The 17,729-nt window shown below is 40.1% G+C and overlaps 2 protein-coding genes across 3 annotated transcripts in view; one reads left to right on the top strand and one right to left on the bottom strand.

The window, feature by feature from the left end:
- LOC118404039 (kelch-like protein 22) overlaps positions 1–12,810 on the bottom strand; it is a 151,030-nt gene extending 138,220 nt beyond the window's left edge. For both annotated transcript variants that reach the window (XR_004829736.1, XM_035802982.1), the window contains exon 1: positions 12,522–12,810. The gene's annotated coding sequence lies outside the window, so the exon portion shown is untranslated. The remainder of the gene's footprint in view (positions 1–12,521) is intronic.
- Positions 12,811–13,045: 235 nt separating this feature from the next.
- On the top strand, positions 13,046–14,422 carry LOC118404347 (kelch-like protein 42). The gene has a single exon (XM_035803415.1). The coding sequence runs from the start codon at positions 13,046–13,048 to the stop codon at positions 14,420–14,422; it is 1,377 nt and encodes a 458-aa protein (XP_035659308.1).
- Positions 14,423–17,729: the final 3,307 nt, after the last annotated feature.

Consider the following 17,729-nt stretch of genomic DNA (forward strand, 5'->3'; position numbering starts at 1 on the left):
TTTTTGTGTTTGCCCCACATAAAGTAGCTTTCATCAAAGATGCTTATTGACAATAAATAATAAAACAATATCATAATAGCGATGGATTCTGGTTGTGAACCACTTTCATATATGTTAACTGTCTGGATCAGACCAAGCATAACACTTTACAAGTGGGCTTTCTGTCCTTCACCTTTTAGCGTTTGCCACACATAAAGCAGCTTTCAGCAAAGATGCTTATGTACAATAAATAATAAAACAATATCATGATAGCAATCAATTCTGATCGTGAACCACTCTCATGCATGTTAACATCTGCCTGGATCAGATTAAGCACAACACTTTACTCATGGACAGCTTGTCCTTCTTCTTTTATTGTTTGCTCCAACACGAAGCAGCTTTCACCAAAGATCGATACTTTGCAGTAATAACTAAAGCAGCCAATTCTGCCCCTCATTTTTACCACAGTCGCTCCATCGATCTCCGGCTAATGTTAGAGGCTGGGTTAGGTGGACAGTTTCCTGACGACCCTGGGGTCGAGTGGGGCACATCGAGTAGCCATTTTCTGGGAACGAGGGTCGATGGAGGTCCAGGAACGTGGCCATTATCTCAGCGTTAGCTCGTAAACTGTAGCGGAAAAGGCCGCCATTTGTTGGTATAACTCGCTTAAACATGACAGAATTGGGGTGGGAGAACAATATATAACTATTAGGTTATGCTGACTTTTGTCTTTTTTCAGGTATCACAACATTCAGTGGCAATAGCAATACGGCAACGACATACGGTTCACCACATTGATCTTGTTAAATGGTGGGCTCTTGATGGGCTGGAATGCACTGTAACTCCCGGGGCGCTACTTTGTGGTTTACATGTGACTGACAATCGACAAGAATGGTACAATCGCTTTATTATATGTTTTACAAGTCGTGTTAGAATGAAGTAACGCATTCCATAGATAAAAAAAAGAGTATCCAACCATTATCAGCATTGCCTCGTAACCAGAATCAAAACATGTTACCATCCGATGGTATAACTCGACATAACTGGAACAATACATAACTATTGCGTTATGCTAACTTCTGTCTTTTTCATATCTATCACAGCATTCAGTAAGTCAAGTCAAGTTTATTGCACAACGATTGTAACTGGTACAATGTACGGCAAACTGCAAACTATCATAAGTGGCCAACGACATACGGTTCACCACATCTGTATCTTTTGAAATGGCCTTTTGCCCAAGTAAATGATTCCAAACGCTTTATGGAATGTATTACAACTCCCAATGCACTATTTCACTTTGCGTTTTACATGTGATTGACAATCCGGAAAAAAGGCGCTATCCCTTAATTATAGGTTTTACACGTGGCATCAGTGCAACATAGAGGGGTATTGGTACAGCACAACAGTGAAGTGACGCCTTCCAAAGAGAAAAAGGTGTATCCGACGATTATCTCAACATTGCCTCGTAACAAGAATGGAAAACGTCACGATTCAATGGTTTCACTGCCTTAAACATGACGTCATTGGAGCAGGAGAACAGTAAAGTAACACCTTCCAAACAGAACAAAACAGTATCCGACCATCATTATCTTAGCATTACATCGTAAACTGCTGCGAAACATTCCACCATCCAATGATATAACTCGCTTGAACATGACAGAATTGGAGCAAGAGAACAATATATAACTATAGGTTATGCTGATTGCAGAATTATCTTGTCTTTCTCGCATGCTTTACAGCCTGAGATGGCATCACGCCAACGACATAAGGTAGTAGAGCCCATATTTATCTTCTAATATGATGGACCTTTGTCCATCTGCGCCCACAAATGGTTTTAAACATTGCCATAAAACAAACGTATTTTCGCACCCGCGAGACTTCTTCAATTTGCGGTCACATGTCCTTGACACTCTTCTTTCAACATACGGTTCACAAAAGACGTTAAGGAATCCAGGCCCAAGTGCAGTGATATACATCATTTAATTTCCTGGAATAAATGATGTATATCACTGCACTTGGGGCTCCGTTGCGACACTGTGGGGGTTAGAAATAATACCCAACGAATTTCAGAGATAAAGATTGAAAAAAATTCTTATGTGTTGTGTATTTTGTTGTCTTCTAAGTCATTCTTTTTACGTATCACAAAATATCTGAATTACACAGAATCGTCGAAAATAACACAACAGTGCCGCAGTGAACGAACCCCGCAGTGCCGCACCTGTGCCCCAAGTGCAGTGAGATACCACATTTTCAGAGAGGAGGCGGCAATGAGCATATCTGGGTCAAACGAATACCTGTATTGCTCACTTCCTAGAAAATGCCTCACCCTAATTTTAATTCCAATATATCCGCTGGGATAATGATGATAGATAGTCTTCTAAAATTAGAAGTGTCAAACTTGCGGCCCTGTCATTTTTCATTACCTTGATGTTACCCATTAAGCGGCATGACCTCCCCTCACTTCATTAAACTATGGATTTAACATAAATCTGGTAATAGCCTGACAATCTTGTGGGGAGGAATATTTCTTCTAAAATTGTCGGAGAGTAAAACTCGTTACACCTCGTTGTATACTGTAAGAGAACCGTCAGGACTGAGTTTTAACGCATTGAGCAAGTGTTTAGTAGTATACAGTGGAAGCCGCTTAATTGCACAACCCATTTGCCAGTGAAATTCGTGCAATTATCCGACTTGTGCAATAATGCGAAGTAATCTAGCTGGACCACACCGGTTTGGGATAGGGGGATTCCGTGCATTTAATAGAAGTGTGCGATAATCCGTTGTGCAATTAACTGGCTTCTACTGTATATAAATCCTGGCATAGATATGGTTCTCCTGTCGGTTCGACAGATGAGCAGGCAGACAGGCATTTACCTGTTTTGCCTGACCTGCACATGACTTTATGGTGAAGGAGGGGTGTGCAATTCCTTCTCCACCCTCTCGTCTACTGGAGTACTAAGTCTCACAAGGACAGAACTGTATGACACGTGTGAGACGGCCTAGATAACCTGAGCGCTAGCAAATGTTGACAAATCGCGAATCAGCGCCCTCACCAGCCCCCTAATCCACCAATTGAACGTAAAAGAATCATGGTACGCAGTTCTAACTCGGTATGCGGCTTTACTTCATTATGAAATATAACGTTCGACTCCAAATAACCAGCAAACCATTAAAAAAAAACGTCGACGAAAAATCGTTAAACAACAAACAATAGGTGTGAACTATTCATCCCTGTCCCTCGCGTGCCACTAGATCAGTACGTGATAATTGGGTACTTTGCATGTGAGGGAATCGTGTCCTCGCTAGAAATCTACTGGTTGTGTTTTAGTGACGACCCCCCCCCCCCCTCCCGGCAGTACACACCGCCGCCCCTCAAGTCTGCGAAGGAGGGGTAGCCTTTCTTTAATTACATGCAAATGTTAGGTGAAAATGTCGTCTCTGTAAAGGTGCACTCTCACTGGGCGTGGGGCACGCTTGCGGCATTGCTGAGTTCATTCACTGCGTCAATGTTTTGTTATTTTCTCTGATTTTTTATAATTCAGATTTTGCGTAATATGTAAAAGTATGACATAGAATACAACAAAATACACAACAAGTAAGAAACTTCGCTCTTTATCTCTGAAATTCGTTTGAGTATCTTCCTAACCCAGCAATGCCGCAAGCGTGCCCGACGTCCAGTGAGAGTGCATCTTAACATACTAGAAGTTAAACCTGTACATAGACTTTGTAGCTACATGTAGAAAGATACCACGCTCCTACTCGTACGTTAAGTAGATTATTCTGAAGTACTTAGAACTTTACAATACTGGCATGTACGTAGCTTGTGAAAAGAGAGAAACATACAATCAAAAAAATGCAAGGTTGTTTGCATTCATTCATTTATTGATTCAGTAATTTATTGATTCATTCATTGATGCATTCATCCATCGATCCATCCATTGATTGATTGGTTGTTTGATTGATTGATTCGATCACACATTCATTCGTTCATTCATTCAAAACCAGTAGTCCCTGTGTGCCTGTAAAACTGATATGTGACGTCAAATGGCGATAACACAGTTTGGATGATGCAGATAGAAATTCCGATAGTGAACAACCAAAGCCCTGCATGCGTGAGTGCGTATCTCCAACCGTTCAAGTCAATTCTATTCAAAACGTTTGGATGAACGAACCCGCACGTCATCAAACAATAGCCTATCACCCGTGGTTACTCTTTTCATCGATCGCTGTCCAAGAAACATTCAGGATGGACCAAGGGATCTAAAATACTGACAGCACGCCACCAGCAAAACATGCGGGTAAGAAATGGTATTTTTAAAATCCAGGTTAAACTTCCCACTAGAATAACAGGTCATTAAGGTCTGTGACGATTTTTTTCAAGCCGCTCAAGATTCATCTAAAGCTACAAGAACTCAATGAAGAAGAGATATCTACTACCCAAAAGTTGTCACGAGATACCCAGATTGGCAGGGGTCCCGATATTATATGCAGTCATTTCCTATAGTTTGTCAAAACCTACATAGCTAGAGCATGTATACGTACTAGTTTTAAACTCTGAGAGTTGAAGGGTTAAGGCGGTAGAACTTTTAGGTCTAAAATCCAGGACGTTTAGGAAAAAGTCAGAGAACCTCTGGGTTCTGGGCCAACCAGCCTTCAGTTACGCCACGCGACCAAAAGTTATGACAAATACACATGCCAGGCTTCAAATCAAAACATTCAGGGGCGAAATGTAACGATTACTTGACAAGAATATACTGTGTCCATTCTGTACAGTTCTCACCTGCTATAATTACGAATGAAAGAAAATCGATCGGACGATGTTTTGATACCGCTATCAGTCTTGCTCACGAGCACACCCGAGATATCATAACTGCAAGGGGTCCCAATATGCGATCATTTACAGTTTTTGTCAAAACCTACATACATAGCTAGAGCATGTACTGGGTTCAACCTCTGTTAGCTGAAAGGTCAAGACAGTAAAACTTTTAGATCTGAAACCAGAAAGTTTAGAAACATGTGACATACCGTCTGCGTTATGAACCAACCAGTCTGTAGTTTCATCACGCGACCGAAAGTTATAACAAATACACATGCCAGGCTTCAAATCAAAACATTCAGTGGTGAAATCCAACGATTACTTGACAATATTATACTGTGTCTATTCTGTAACGGGTTTCACCTGCAGTTACGAATGAAAGAAAATCGATCGGACGATGTTTTGATGCCGCTATCAGTCGTCCTCACGAACACACACGTTCCCCAAGGGTCGGTTCTCGACCCGTTCTTAATATTGCGAAGGCGTAAACGGGGAATTGGAAAAAAGACACAGAGCAATAAGCAATGACCTACGATATGATTTGCGCGGGAGATGGGGGTACGTCAGTTCATTGTCGCGTGCGTTCACCTAGGTTGTAAACTACAAGGCGGCAGGGTTGGAAATTGTCAGATTACCGGGGCTGGTCTCAGAACTTCTGTTTTCGATTACAAACGGAATCTGTTTGTTTGTTTGTTTGTTTGTTTGGAAAAACTTTAAAATCTTCATCAGGCGTTACACATCAGTTCATTGTCGCGTGCGCTTACGTAGGTTGTAAGCTACGACGCGGCAGGTTGAAAATTGTCAGATAGCCGGGCCTGGTCTCAGAACTTCTAGCTTCAATCAAGGAGCTTTTATCCTGATAAAAGCTCCTTGCTTCAATTGAAAACGGAATTTGTTTGTTTGTAACAACTTGTAAATCTTCACAAGGTGTACCTTACGAAAGAGAGAGAGAGAAGGAGAGAGAGGGGGAGGCAGAAAGAGTAAGAGAAAAGACAGGGAGAAAAAGACTATGGAATGAAGATAAAGCAAAATGATTGTAAATTTATTAACAAAGTTTGAAATACCCTTCGTGAATATCTCTGTCGTCCATTTGGAATGTGTTCACGACCATAACTACTACCTGTGTTAAAAATCAATATTTGTCAATCACTTTTCCATTGAGATGCATTGCTTTGTTGTTCGATATCTCGCGGCATTCCTTTAAATTATTTGATTGATTTATTTGCAAGTTCTTGCCCGAGGGCTAATTGCAACATAAAACATACAGAAAATATAGTAAACATACATAAAATAGAGTAATTTGGTATAGATAACAATGGTAAAAATTGTAGACAAGTGACTATTCTATCAATGATATGGACTACTGAGAGCTACAATCTACGCATTTGGGGTTTGACTTCTTTTCTGAAAGCAGTGGAATGCGAAGTACCCCACTTTTTCTATGATGAGTGGGTTATGTGACGTTAACAGCGTTATAGTTTTCATCGGTAAGTGTTCTGTGTATCGTTCACTTAGACGAAATCTCTAATTGGCAAGCCTTGATAAATGTCATCTGCCAGATACCACTAACAAAACATATTAGTAGTTTCTCTTCTAAGTCCTTTTTCTTGTAACCAATTGATTTGTTGGCGGTTTTGCAAAAGACAAACATAAAACAATTATTATACTTCACTCCCATAACCACCAAGCATTCCATAATCTGGACTCTGCAGCTGCAATCAGCCTGGGGGTAAAGCAATCAACATCTCTTTGCAAAGACCTCACAAGTGTCATGATACTCCAACAGGAAATCCATAGACTTCTGGCTACTTGCCACACAACGTTAAGCATACGGGTCTTCTAAGGTCAACTATCAACCACAGTGACCTGAAACGAACTTGACCTAAACGTGTGATTTAGTGACTCTTCATTGCGGCATCCATCTGGATATTTTGCTAAGTGCATTGCCGAAGACCCGCCTAACTCCCATGGGTATGTACGGTATTACAGGCCATGTGTTGCACAAGCATGTTGCTCACATTCATCGATGGGTTTTGGCAAAGATTGATATCATCCTTTCATTTTCTTTTGGCAACGCTTCAAGTGTGGAAGGATGTTTAAGGCATCTGTGTCTGTACAGCAGGTAAAAGCCCCCCTTCGGCGTAACATACCAGCTTCTGCATCAGTATCTATATAATAATAATAGCCTTTATTGCACATTCATGCCCTATCGGGCTAAGTACAGGTATATAGATACAAAAGGTAGTAATGCAGTACACATGGTTTCTAAAACATGGATTCTAAAACTAGTCTAATACATTATATATGCATATCCGGTATAACCGCTCTTAGATGTACAACACCAGCTTATATATCTGTATCTGTACATCCGGCACAACAGCCCTTCGGCATAACACACCAGCTTATATATCTGTCTCTTTGTAGCATGTATAGATAACTGCCCTTCGCTAATGCGACTGTTAAGCCGTTACAACCGCCATACCCCCCCCCCCCTTCATCTTTGCAACACGTTTACTTATGTATTGTCTCCATGAAACCAGTATAGCCAACCTTACGCATGCGCATAACATTCCGCGTCCATACGCATGCGCATAACATATCCAGGTCCTAACAGAGCAACATCTGTACAAAAACTATATAGAATTTGGGTCAATGAGACTTCATATAAATAGCTATATATACAAAGAAGCCTTCTGATGAATCACCAGTTATTGGCAAAATTATCTTGATATACAAGCACTAGTGTCAACGCGTTAGCAAAATGCCTTACAATCCCTTTTCGGCTCAATCTGCAATACAACGTATCATTACAGTCGTCGTATGTATTTGCTACTCTCTGTTCGATAGATTCATTCAACTACATTCTGTAAGGTGATTACTCACCAAGCAGAGGTTAGGCTGTGGCTGTTTTTTAACGTTTTTTTAGTCGTTTTTATCGGGCTTTCTATTTTTTTTATATCTTGCTGTGTCAAAACCTAACTGGCTGGCGTACTTCAAGAAAAATAAGCCCGATAAAAACGACTAAAAAAACGTTAAAAAAACAGCCGGAGCCTAACCTCTGCTTGGAGAGTAGAAGGTGATAACCCTTACTGTGTACAAGTAGGCAAATATATCCGCGAATGCTTATATCGAAGACGCAGAACCAATAGTATAAGTGGCATGCTAGACCCACCATGTTGACTTATCCATACCTATAGATATTCATATATGCCTGTTTAGTTGTATTGTAAGTAGTTGTTATAGACCTTACGAAAGTCGCTCTACCTTTGTCGTGTCGATAAAGATTTCATGTGAAAAAGGATAAAGCAAATTCCGGCGTTAAAGACTTGCAGCCGACAGCTGGAATGTAACATGGACAGATGGATAAATAAGCGGACAATTAAGCGAGCGGTGGATCAGATCATCAGCACCAGATGGGGGTTTATTTCCGTGACGCAGTTGGCAGCTACTTGTCACTTCATGGGAGGTGGATTTAAACTAGTCTTGATACTAGCAGGTTCTCTAGGCCTTTCCATTTGGGGAGAGGAAGGGGGGGGGGCTCCGAATACCCTTTTCTTGGCCGTTTTTTTGTTTGTACTCAGGGTAGAATTACAAGCAATCCAGTGCAAAAGAAACCGTGTATTTCCTGTTAAAAATTGCGAAACGACCCCCCCCCCCCCGACACACACACCAACAACTTACGCCAAGGTAAGGAGGTAATAAAAAGGAGGCTAGCTAGGTTCTTTTATTGACGCAGTTGGCAGCCGATTGCCAATTCATGGTGGGTGGATTTGAACGGAGAAGGGGACTTAGCACGTGAACTCCATTTTACGTGGGGCTATATATGAAATTGGAAGTTTTCAGCCGGCTTAGGATTCAGCTAAAACTACAAGAATACAATAAAGAATAGCTATATGTCACCCAAATATTTGCGTGGATAGCATGTCCATAACACGAGATGTACCGAAAGTTCTATTGCAGTCCATAAGCAAACCTCGGGGGGCTTGAAATCATTGTCAGTTTTTGTAACAACCTAGTAAGTAGCGACCAAAGTATAAAACCAATAAGAATAGTTGTATGTCAACATTTAGAGACGAAAATTGCGAAAGATATTTGATTAATTTTCCTCGCTGTTTGGAGGAATTCTGTAATATATGGCATATTTTGTAAAAAAAAATCCAATTGATGATACAGTTTCCATTACATAGGAATTACAACTTTGGCACTAGTTCTATCAACCTACCCAAATGCATAAAGGTAAAAGATCAGTTGAACAGAGAAAAGGGCTTTAAAAATATGTCAATTTCTAGATCTACAGAAAAAAAAACGCCAGGGCAGTTCAAACTGCATAGTTAACTATATCAGTCCATCTCTATATTGTCTTTGACGATGTCGTTCGTCACAATGAAGTGGCTTAGGGTTATTTTGTGATGTTATCGGCATTGAGCAGACTGGAGCTTACTATAATGGCCCTGCATCATTCGTCACTCTTATGAAATAAGCTGAGAGCTTTCTTCTGACCTACTTTGGACAAACTTTATCGTAAAAAATGTATATATGGCATTTTCCTGTCACCAATTATTGAGCTTTTCTTTCCATAAGCTTCTCTAAGTGATCTCTAGGGTCTATTTTGACCAAATATGCTGTGGTATGCTGAAAAAAGTATGCCATTTCCTTGTTTTGTCAATGGCTAAAACGTTTCACAACCTGGAAAATTTTGCAGTATGGTAGAATCTAAATGCCCCCCCCCCTTTTACCATCGAATGTTATCCGGCGTGTGATATTCCAACTTATAGAAATTGCTTAACTTTCTTTCCAACACTTAATCAACATAGGAACTTACCCTAAGTTTTCGGTCAAACTCCGTCGACCTTGTTCACAGATCTAGAATGAGTTTAGGAATTTCTATAATGCATTCTACCAACGCATGAACTCTCATGCTAACATATTCCAACTTTTTAGGCCAATGTGTATAGGCCAACTTTAGCCAAACGTTGGTGTGTCAAGGACAAAAAAATGGCATTGCTATGCCTACTAATGTCTAAACTTATGATATCTTGGGAGAAAATCAAGGGAAATGATATAACTTATTTCTTTTCCTCTTCAAGCACATACTCTCTCATGAGGCCAATGTCTGAAGCTAAGCGGCAGCTGGCATTCAAATTAAACCAATGACACTAAAATCTTCTGCCGGAAATACAGCTGGTACGAACTATCATATAAATTTTAAGATTTGGGTCAACAAGATAGTTCTTATGCATCAAAGCTTTTCCGACCATTTTGAACAAATCTATCTTATGAAATAAGTTTGATAATCATTGAAAATACTCAGAAACATTAGCATAATGCCCAAGCTTCGTTTTTAGATAAAACCTCAAGTAACGTAATTATGATAGTAATAAAAAAGGCCAGAGAAGTGCATTAGGCTAATGCAAATGGCAATGGCAGAATTGACCATGTTATTGGAATAACTTAGTGCTGATTTAAAGCATTGATATTCAGGGCTTCCATTTAGGGATAATGTGCTTTTGTTGGCTTTTATTAGGCACTTTGGTTGTTGAAAACAAATGGCAGATTGATAAAAAAGTTTCCTTGTGAATAAGTCGCAAGCCAATCAAGAGCAGTTAGAAAATCCTTACCTCTACGAACGGCCAACTCCTTTTATTAAGCACATGGATATTTAGGTTTACAGACCCAATTTACTGGTTGTTTTCTGCAACCAAAGTAGCATATATAACGCAGACCAGTTGAAGCCCCGAACGGAAGCCAAAATAGAGGCCATAAAAATCAGTTGTGCCAATAAAGATTATTTTTCAATAGCGTGGCCGATTCATGGAAACGGTTTTAATAGGCGGTTCGATTTTTTACTACTTCAAGGGCTGATGTATAAAATTTTGTCTGTAAAATCTGGCGCCCAGCTAAATTACATATATGCTATTTTATTACTGTAGAAAATGAGGGAAGTCCATAAAAATAGTAAACAGTATCTTATATGTATGAATATTATATCATTGAATGGGAAAGGAGGCACCTGTTTTATCATCAGAAGCTTTACGACATTCCTTTAGCAATGAATCAAACCCCCAATCTTTTAAGCCCTACCTTTGATACCCCATAAACCAAATATCCATAAACAGTTCATTTTCCACACCTTGATAGAAAACGGGGGTACTTCCGGGCGTTTGGAACAATAGCAATCTCCTTAGTCAGTGACAATGAATAAGAGTCGGCGAGGTGGGGAAAAAGAAACTGGGATCTAAGGTATGGAAAAATTGCTAACAGTTTATGTCCAATATTAGAATTAAACTTTGGGGAATTACCCCTCTATATTTTCTGACGAACTCCGTCGACCTTGTTCACAGAATGACTCTTCTATCTGGGATCCAATGTGTCTATTCAATGTTCAATTCACTGTTCAATGAATAGATTTACACAAAGTGAATGATTCATTGTTTACGAGCTCTATAAAATTCTTGTAGTAAATTTTATGCCTTTGCGTACCCAATGGAAAGCCACCTTGAATTTACCGCACTTAACTAGGATTTAGTAATCATTAACCAGGTCTTCATAAAAGGCATGAAATCTATCGGCTTATCATATATCATATCGTTATTGTTACTGCCGCAAAAAGTCGTCGTAAAGCTTGAGTGTGTATGCACACATTTATTTGCTTACCAAAAAGCCTGATGCGTATTTTATACTAAACCTTAGATATTGAATGGGATTGCATGAATTGAATAGCGAAATTGCAGTCAGACTCTGAAAGATGAAAATTGCCAAAAAAAAAATTGGCAATTGTCGTCGAAATAGGCCTCTGACTGTCAGAGGCCCATTTTAACGACAATTTTCATCAAAAGCACACGAAATCTACATCAAGTACTCTTCTTTTACATTTTGTGTATAAAGTAGCGCAGTATTTTGAAACTGACGCGTAAATTTCAGCTATAGGGTAACTCCCGTACATGCTCGAAAAGGGGGATTTCACAGAGGCGAACCCATTTCACAGAGGCGAACCCATTGAGCGTCCACAAAAAAAAATTCATAGTGATTCCTTGGGTAAGCGTTCAACGGCCTCAGATATCTTTCAATAATTTCAAATGATTTTCATGTCCTTGAAAGATATTTCAATGGTTTTCAGGCTCTTACAATGAGTTTCAGGGTCTTTCATTTATCTTCCAATTATTTCCAAGGTCTTCCAGTGATCTGCCAAAGATGTTCAATGTATTTCAATGACGCCCAAAGGAAGTCTAATGTCCTCAAATTATCTCAGTTTTGTTTCAAGGTTCATCTTTTTCTGGTGGACTCTCATGATCTTTGAATGATGGTCGCTCATCATTTTCTTAGCTTTATGTATCGGGTATTCTATTTTTCATTTTACTATTGACATTGAAATTCTACCATTACTATCTGGGGCCATATCTTTCCGTCATCCAACCCTTGCGCCATCTAGCGAGACTGATCTATATGTCACATGCACCATGTAACTTGATATGAAGTAAATAATAGATGTACACTGATGTTTTGCATGCATTTCGAAGGTTTCCTATATAAAATTGAGAACATGCATAATCTTAGATACTGCAGACCTGACAACTACAGACGGATGCAATTGCTTGACAATCATCGACAAGCATCTAGTCCCCACCACTATCCAGTCTACACATATCGTCAATAGATCTACCAGTGCCAGATGATTGCAGCCAATACGAACAACGATAAAAATGATATTGGTAAAACTAATACTCACAAAAAGAATACCTAAGCTTCCGAAGCTCTCAAATCAGATCCGTAAGTGTAACAGCTTGATGTTGGATTGCAGAAATGTTTGACTGTGACGTCATCTTCCTCAGTGGACTGGGTTAGGCTAGGACAGTTATGTGGGAGCAAAAAGGTCTCCATTTATCAGTTAACAGAGACAGACGTACGTTCTGTCTCGATCAACTCTATTTGAAACGTATGTCCTATATGTCTATATTTACATTTGAAAATAGAAGAAAAATACCACGTAGATGTAGCGTTTTGTGTACCAGTTTTGAACATAACATATCACACTAATATGACTTCAGATCATTTCTCCCAAAAATAAATGTACTTTCCATCAGAATTTCTATGTTTGTTTCCTTGATTAATATAACATATAACCATCTAATGATATGAACTACTCAGTGTTGTTTGGCGGGTCTTTGGTAGCTTGTCAAAACATGATTCAGCTAAAAATACACGTCTATTAATAATAGAGGTTGACGGCAAGCTATTTTTACTGCACCAAACATGGCGACCAGCAAAGACCTCGGGGAAAGCGACATAGCAACCATCTTTGTAGATAAGAAGACTTTCAAGGTCAATAAGAAGACCCTTGAGGACAAAAGTGATTTCTTTGCCGCCATGTTTGCTTCTAGGATGACGGAAACTATCCAGAATTCCGCCGTACTTCATGACGTATCTGCTGGAGTTTTCAGAGACCTTCTGGTGTTTATGGAGACAGGAAAACTTCGGTGCGAGATAGACGAGGAACTCCTGACAGCCGCTGCGTTTTTGCAGATGCGCGGCGTCATCGAGCACTCCATACGTAACGTAAACATCACGAACTGTATCGAATTTCTCTCCGTCGCAGAGACACACTGTCTGCCTGAGGTCGAAGAAGCTGTCTTGAAATTCTTAACGGAGAATTTCTTAGACGTAATAAGTTCTAAGACATTCAAACAGTTTTCTGGTGATCTCATAGACTCTGTGGTTAAGAGACGACACGCATCTAAACAATGCTTGTTTGGCTTTGGCTCTTACGATGACGCAGAAAAAGAAAGATCGGACATTTCCCGCGTTATGCATCTCTTCGATGACGTCACAGAACAATGGCAGACAGGCTGCGCACTCCCGCCAACCCTCTGCACTCACGCATGCGGAGTAGCTGTTTTGTACAACTACATCTTTGTGGTCGGTGGATACTCGTCTTCAGAATGTAGACAAATGCAACAGGTAGCAACTTACTACGATCCTATATCAAACAACTGGAAGGATGTACCCTTTATGAACCAAAGCAGGGCGCATTTCGCTCTTATACCTCACGACGACTACCTGTACGCTTTAGGTGGATGCGTTAGCTTTTCCACTCAAGGCAGCAGCGTTAAAAAGCTGCTCTCCAGTGTTGAAGCGTACAGCTTACGGGGTCGTGCTTGGGTCCGGGTCGCTTCCCTCCCGAAGGAGACTGCGCAACCTTGCGGTACTTCTTGTCGAGGGTACATCTACACGACAATCGTACGACCAATGGACGAAATGCTTACAAGATACGACCCAGAAGAAGACGTTTGGGAAGACGTTGAAATCGTTCCTTACATGCGGTTTGTCCAGTGCATGGCGTCTTACAAGGAAAAGGTGTATCTTCTCGGGCAGTGGGATCTCGTGAGCGGGATTGTGCGAGACTTTCAGTCCTATGACGTCATCACACGTCAGTGGACGAAGTTGTACAAGCCAATCACGGGCCAGTATTTCGACAGCTGCGTTGTTTGGGGAGATAACTTGTTCTTGGTGAGCTCGTGTGCTACACAGAAGTACAGTTTGGCATCTAAAGAATGGGACTGTCACAGATTGCCGCCGTATCCTGGCTCCGGGTTCGCTCATGCACAAGTTTTACACGTACCAGATCATTGAAAGCATCATAATCATATTTATGTCATACCTGTGACGCGAAAACGTTCGATACGGGTGTTCCGGACCGGCTGATAACCCGGGGTTATCACACGGGCTCCGGGCTTCGAATAAATCGAACTGTTTCGAGTGGGCCGAGTACGGCGCCATCGAAAGTTCGAATACCTGATTCGGACGTTGGAACATTACTGTTGCAACAATTTTTTTTCGAGGGCAACAAATTTGTTCAACTTCTGGCGCATTTCGCACCAAAACAGTGTTTTTTTTCAGGTGGGTATGACATAGATAAAATACAACACGGTGTATTCCGCATCACCCTCGGTCTCAGCCCTCCAGCGGGTCGGATCACCCTCCGGCCTTCGGGCGGCCTTCGGGCGATCCGACCCGCGGTCGGGCTGATACCTTGGGCGATACGGAATACACCGTGTTGTATTCTATATGTATCTACGTTTACCAGCTGCCCGTATGGATGACACCACAGCTTCTGTATTTGTATAGCCGGTATAAAATAATAATCATTCAGGCGTAATGCACGAGCTTTTGTATCTGTTTCAGCATATCCGGTATAATCGCCCTTCAGCGTAACACACCAGTTCCTGTACCTATATGGCCGGTAGTATTGCCCTTTGGCGTACCAAACCAGCTTCTGTATCTGTATAGCCGGTTTAATTGCCCTTGTATTCAAACCACCAACTTCACAGGCACGTGACGCAGCAGCAGTAGCTGGTTATATTGCACTTAACGACCTGTCATACCGTGCCAAGTTCGAAGGGGGGAAACATCAAATTTTCTATGTATGAATTTGAAGCATTGACAGAGACTGAAGCATTTTAATGGACTGAAGATTGTGATAAATATAATATCATCAAGTGCCATATTATTAAAGTCCTCTTTACAAGTCATAAGTGCTACCGTCTACCAAGATCCGACCACTACAACTTACAAATGACACTGTGTATGCTAAATAGTGTGTTCTGATACATTAAGGCAGTGTGCTAGTTCCAATGCTCAAAGAAAACGGAAGCAAGTCGGTGCATGCATAATATGCATAACTTGTACAGTGTAATGGAGGGGCTGGGTTGAAAACACAGTTTGAGATCTAGTATAGTCCACCTTGTGTCCACTCTGAACATTTTTGGGGCAAAAGTAGCTGTTAGTAAAACCTAACAGTTAACACCGAACAAGCCCGTACATAGAAAATCTACTATTTACAGCCAAAAACTTAGCCTATTTCCGACTGAACAGTAATTACATAAAGGATGTTGGCTCCTCACTTCCTGTCTTCCACCCTTTCCCTGCTTCTGAAGTGTCCATGACGTATATACAATCATGTCAATTGTAACCACTGTTGACTATAGATATAATACATAAAATACCTTTCTCCATTTTTTCTTACAATGAAGGGAGAGAAGTATATAGCAGGACAGTGCTTTAAAAAAGCAAAAAAAGACAAATGTTTATTTTATGATTGCAACATGACTGTAATTTTGGATGATATGCTTCACAAGACACACATGTTCCTATCATAATTCCCCAAAAGGCCTTTACCTTACCGGCAACATAAGAACTAACAGCTAAACCCAATGCACTGTATACACGTATACTGTATCATAAAAACAACAACAAAGTGTAGATCATATTGAAGTGTGTTTCTTTGGTGCCCCATGATAATGCTCTTCTAAATAGGAGAAAAAATCGTCAACTACAAGCTTGTACAACAAGTTTAAAGAAAAAGAACAAATTCCGTGTTCTTCATGGAAGAGTGCTAGGACCACAACTACAGAGCGCAGCAATGAACAAGTGTTTTACCACCGTCAGCACAAACAAGTCTTGTATGTTATGTTTCTGACAACTTTCCATTGATGTCTTTGGGTAGAAGAAAAACATTAGTTCTTGAAACATGAACAACTAACTTAAGTAAATGCGAAACGATACAAGAATTGAGGTATCACGAAATTACTGTACATGTATTTCAATGTTACTGAAATTGTACCGAATCATTTTTATTTATGCTTAACCATTACCATATGTACACTGACAACAAATCTGATGTATTCAATGTAATACTAAAGAATTCAATTGAAGGTTATATGGTGTAATTGAGAAAATATTTTAAAGCTTTTACATGGTAACTAAAGACCAACAAGCTTTTACCATCAGTCCTCTAATCGTTCTCAAGTTGAAATGACCAGATGCCTATGTCACATGACCTTAATGGAAGGATGAGGTCAGCAATGGGTCAAAGGTGCCTGGAAGTTTGTATTGGCCCCCGTCTCGGTTGAGAGCACCTTTCACCCATTTATGATGCCACAATGCCATTCAGGTCACATGATCTAGGCTTTGGGTCATTTCAAGGATTAGAGGAATGCTTAAAAGCTTGTTAGTATTAGTTAGCACTTTACTTAGTGCAGGAAACTGGCGCATAAATTTTTGATAATGTCAATTGCAATGTTGTAAAATCTTTACAACATATATTAAGGAAGTTATCCTTTTTTTACTCAAAGTAATTTTAGAACATGTTCACATCATTACTGAGGTTCAAAGTATAAAATCTAACATGTTGCTAGTGCTACATCCACAATAAGAGGACCTTCCCCCTCTCCCAAAATCTCAACAAAAAAAAGAAAACTTCAATTGAAATACTGCATAGATTAATATCAAGAAAATCATTATTTATTTCTGTGTATGTTTGGGAAAGACACAGGAAAATAACAACGTCACATAACATAAAACATCATGGATTTTGCATGAATTCTATTGGACGGACTTCCTTCAACAGTTCCAATGAAACCCATAACTATAAATTGGGATGGAAGTTTGCCTATAATAGAATGACTCTGCCCCATACCTTAAATAGTGTGTGCATGCTGATATCATTAAAAAGGTATTTGTGTGACAAGTTGCACCTACAATGTATTCCTGCTGGAATATCAACACAAACAATACATTTGTGGCCCCATTTTAGAATCATCACAACACAACAAATTATGCTCAAGTTCAGAAAAAATTGCTTCTCCACTTGAATGGTACTAGGAACAAAAATGGGAACGAAAGAGCTCAGAAGACTGAAAGTAGTGCATTCCACTATATGTTGTCATTGTTTTATTGATTTTTATTCGGATGGTTGTGCAAGGCTTGTATAATACTGTGATTCTAATGTGAAGTGCATAATTATATTGTCAAGTATAGTTGCAAATTAGCCTGACTTAATCAAGCTTCTGGCACCCTTCCACTGGCCAGGCACATAGAAGCTTCATAGCAAACAATAGCTAGATCAGAAGAATTGGAAACTTCGTAATTAATCCTCTGT

This window comes from Branchiostoma floridae, chromosome 17, assembly GCF_000003815.2.
Source record: "Branchiostoma floridae strain S238N-H82 chromosome 17, Bfl_VNyyK, whole genome shotgun sequence".
Classification (NCBI taxonomy): Eukaryota; Metazoa; Chordata; class Leptocardii; order Amphioxiformes; family Branchiostomatidae; genus Branchiostoma; species Branchiostoma floridae.

What these genes read in the sequence shown, in the direction of transcription:
- LOC118404347 (XM_035803415.1), top strand. Translation starts at nt 13,046, where the DNA reads ATGGCGACCAGCAAAGACCTCGGGGAAAGCGACATAGCAACCATCTTT.